This window comes from Octopus bimaculoides, chromosome 1 (assembly GCF_001194135.2).
Source record: "Octopus bimaculoides isolate UCB-OBI-ISO-001 chromosome 1, ASM119413v2, whole genome shotgun sequence".
NCBI classification, from domain to species: Eukaryota; Metazoa; Mollusca; class Cephalopoda; order Octopoda; family Octopodidae; genus Octopus; species Octopus bimaculoides.
Genome location: NC_068981.1, coordinates 129,058,406 through 129,062,008, shown reverse-complemented (window position 1 = coordinate 129,062,008; position 3,603 = coordinate 129,058,406). Strand labels below are relative to the sequence as shown.

General features: G+C 33.8%; 1 protein-coding gene across 1 annotated transcript in view; it reads right to left on the bottom strand.

The window, feature by feature from the left end:
• LOC106878101 (kelch-like protein 20) overlaps positions 1–3,603 on the bottom strand; it is a 42,156-nt gene that overhangs the window by 12,144 nt on the left and 26,409 nt on the right. Inside the window, exon 8 of the mRNA XM_014927211.2 lies at positions 921–1,233. Within this exon, the coding sequence (XP_014782697.1) occupies positions 921–1,233 (313 nt within the window). The remainder of the gene's footprint in view (positions 1–920; positions 1,234–3,603) is intronic.

Here is a 3,603-nt window from a genome sequence, read left to right as displayed (position 1 = left end):
GATAGCCCTGTCAACAACATTGTTCCACCACCACGTTACTTTGGGTCAAGAGGGGACTTTGCGCCATCCACAGATCTGGTCAGTAGCTCTCAGCAGGTTGTCCCACAGAAACCTCCAGTTGTCTTCCACAATATGTGATGCTATATCTCCTTCTATTTCGTTGAAGGCTTCAAGTAATATGTCTCTAAATCTCTGTCCAGTTGCAGGATCTTTAAGCTTCCAGACCCTTCTCCTCCAAGCTGGTCTACTTCTGGGTATCCATTTAGCCCTGATCCTGAAGTCACTAACTACTAATCTATGTTGAGGGGTACATAAATAGAATTGATAACTGAGAACACAAAAATGAGAAAGAAGACACAAAAAAGAAAGCAGATTTATGGTGAAGTCCTAAATTGTGAGACTCCATCCACAAATTGAAAAGATGCATTCAGAAATGACAAAGAATCATAGCTAAAAAGAAAAATTATGTTCTGAGTAAACTTTTCTAGACCAGAATTATTGCCTTTTGGAAGCTGAAAGTCATTAAGAACAAAACTTCTAAGAGATATCAGTGTAGCAATTGTCTCTGTTAAGTTATATGTATAACTTAATGTTTTAAGGAAACAGAGGACACCATATAAGTTACGGCTTCAAAGATGTAAAGTCTGAAAGATGGAGTCATGAGGCTAAGAAGAATTAATTGATGCAGTCTTGAAAGATAACTGGATGTAATCAGGATAAATTTACCAAGAACCATGTTCAAGGAATAGAAGTTTGGTTAAATAGAATACAAGGTAAATGTATGACAGAGAAGAGACAATTGGGTATAGATTGATGGATTTAAATTAAATACATAATTTGAATTTAAGACAAAATCATATTTAAAATATAAATATACTGTGTTTCAATAAAATCAAAAATAGAAAACTGACAACACTTACACCACTGCGTCGTGAGGTCATAGCTACAACTGGTTGCCATGTGTTTGTTTGAGGGTTATACCGTTCTGTACTACTTAACTCTGTTGTATCATCTCGACCACCAACAGCATATATCATGTTGTTATATACAGCAACACCGAGATGTTTTCGTCTGGTTCCCATTGGCGACACTGGATTCCAGCGATTAGTTCTTGGATCATAGCGTTCAACTAGATTGTTTGAAGAGGGGAAAAAAATTAGGAAAATTGCTAAAATCATTTTTCTAATGAATAAACTTATCACTGCTGCTGTTACATAATCATATATATCGTTTCTTGTATCTTACTATAACTCTTCTATCAAGTCAAATTTAGTTATTCCAATTGGGTGACACGTAAAAGCACCCACTACACTCTCTGAGTGGTTGGCGTTAGGAAGGGCATCCAGCTGTAGAAACACTGCCAAATCAGATTGGAGCCTGGTGTAGCCATCTGGTTTCACCAGTCCTCAGTCAAATCGTCCAACCCATGCTAGCATGGAAAGCGGACGTTAAACGACGACAACGAATTCAGAGTTGTATTATTCAAAACCAGCTTCTAATAAACATCAATGTAAAGTGTAAATAATCTAAGGTGGCAGTTAAATTAGGTTTTAATTCATTAAAAAGTTCCACTAACATCTATTGGCAGAGCTGTAGAGATAATAGTTTAAAAGACAATTTGCAGCAGTATTAGCAGGTAGTAATTAGAGAACCTCTCCAAGTTTTGAAAACCATTTCTGTTATTATAATGTAGCATTATTTACATAAAATTATTATCTGCTTCCCACATAAATATATAGTTATGTACATATATTAGAATATCAGAAAATTTCAGTATTTTTAAGTCTAATCATTTAAAACAAAATACTCAAGTAGATCTGTATCTTTCAACAGGTCTGTTAACCTTTATTGAGTGGGAATCAAGCATACTCTGTTCTGTGCATGTTCACTTGAGACATGGGAACTAAGTTAACTCATTTTTGATAGTGGGGCACTTTCCAGAAATCTCAACATTTCATATGACATAGTACACATGTTTCATTTAACAAATTAATTCAGTATCTGTATGTTAATATGCAAAAATTTAATCAGTGTTTTGAAGGTTAATACAAGTAAGACGATGTGGCACAAAGTGTATAGACAGTTCATTAGTTTGTAATGCTTAATCAGGTTTTAGTGTAACTGTTTCATTAGATGTGCAAGTGAAAGAGATTTTCAAGAATATCAATATTTCCAATTGGAGCATGCTTGTCATATGTAACCTTAGCCTTATCTGGGACATGTCATTATGGATTGGTACAGTATTCTTTTTAACCACCGGGAAAACAAATGTATTTCATAGTTCAACTTCTCTGATTAAAGGGTCATCCTCATGAATTTATCTCCTAAACAGAACCTTTCTGTGCATGTAACATCAGGTTACATTTCTACAGCTATTTATCAAAGAAAAACTAAGAAACGTTCATGAGGTGTTGAGTTTGCTTTTGTACACAATAGTGATTACAGTGAATGTGAAGTGTCCAATAGAACAGATTCTCATGTGACAAAAGGTACTTTTTTTTTATTCTAAAGCTATTGTCATGGTTTTCCAGATGTCAACAGAACCCTAATACTGTCCAAAATAACCAACTCAAACAAGAAATGACTGAACTGATGAAGAAACGTTGCAACAAAAGAACCCAAATAGAAAGTGAAAATAGTTGATAAATATTGATAATTTGACAAAATAGTGTCACATATATTTTAGTATGAGCATACTGCAGAAAATATGAGCATAGCCACACCAGACTATGGAAAAATTCATCATATTTAAACTACCACATAACTGCATACAATGAAATACTCATAATGAAGTGTGATCCTTAACTCAATGAAGGCATAGTACTTATAAATACTGGATCCTGTCAGTTAACTCACTATCTGTGTACCACAAATCTACTTGATTAGGATTGACTGGAACTACACAACAACTATCAGTTAATGTTTACTTCAAACTCCCAGTCACCAAAAAAAAAAAACAAGTGTAATAGGTGTAAAAACAATGTGTAGAAAATAAATATGAAAACAAAAAATTTGCACAAACGAACGGTGGGGGAGGGGGCAACTTCGGAAAATTCACACAATCTGATTCTTCCTTCATAATTTTCAGGGAAATGGATATATATTTATGAAATCTTATAGAAATATCTTCCAAATGGCATAGAAAGAAATTTGCAAGGAAAATTTTTTCTGGTGGGTAGGGAGAAAAGTTTCAAAAAAAACAGAGTTTCGGATCAGGAAGACCACATAAGTTGGAATTTCTCCATTTTGATGGGAATTTTTCTAATTGTTTTTCACCACAGTCTTTGAAATGATGAGAAGCATCTTTTTATGAATAAACAGTTTGGAAAATTTATGATTTTTTTTTTTTTTTACTCTCCTCCTCCCTTAATGATTGATACCAATTGACCACACGCATACTCCAATTGGTGGGATATAAGCATCAATGAAAAAATTATAATTTCAATTTTTTACTCTCCACCTTAATTAAGCGAGGCCATGTGTGTGTAAGAAAAAAACATTTTCTTACAGAAAAGTATGCTATTTAAAATTAATTATCTTTCACATACCTATTTTTAAAAAAATTACTGTGGATAAATGCCAGAAATGACCTCGGCTCTCCAT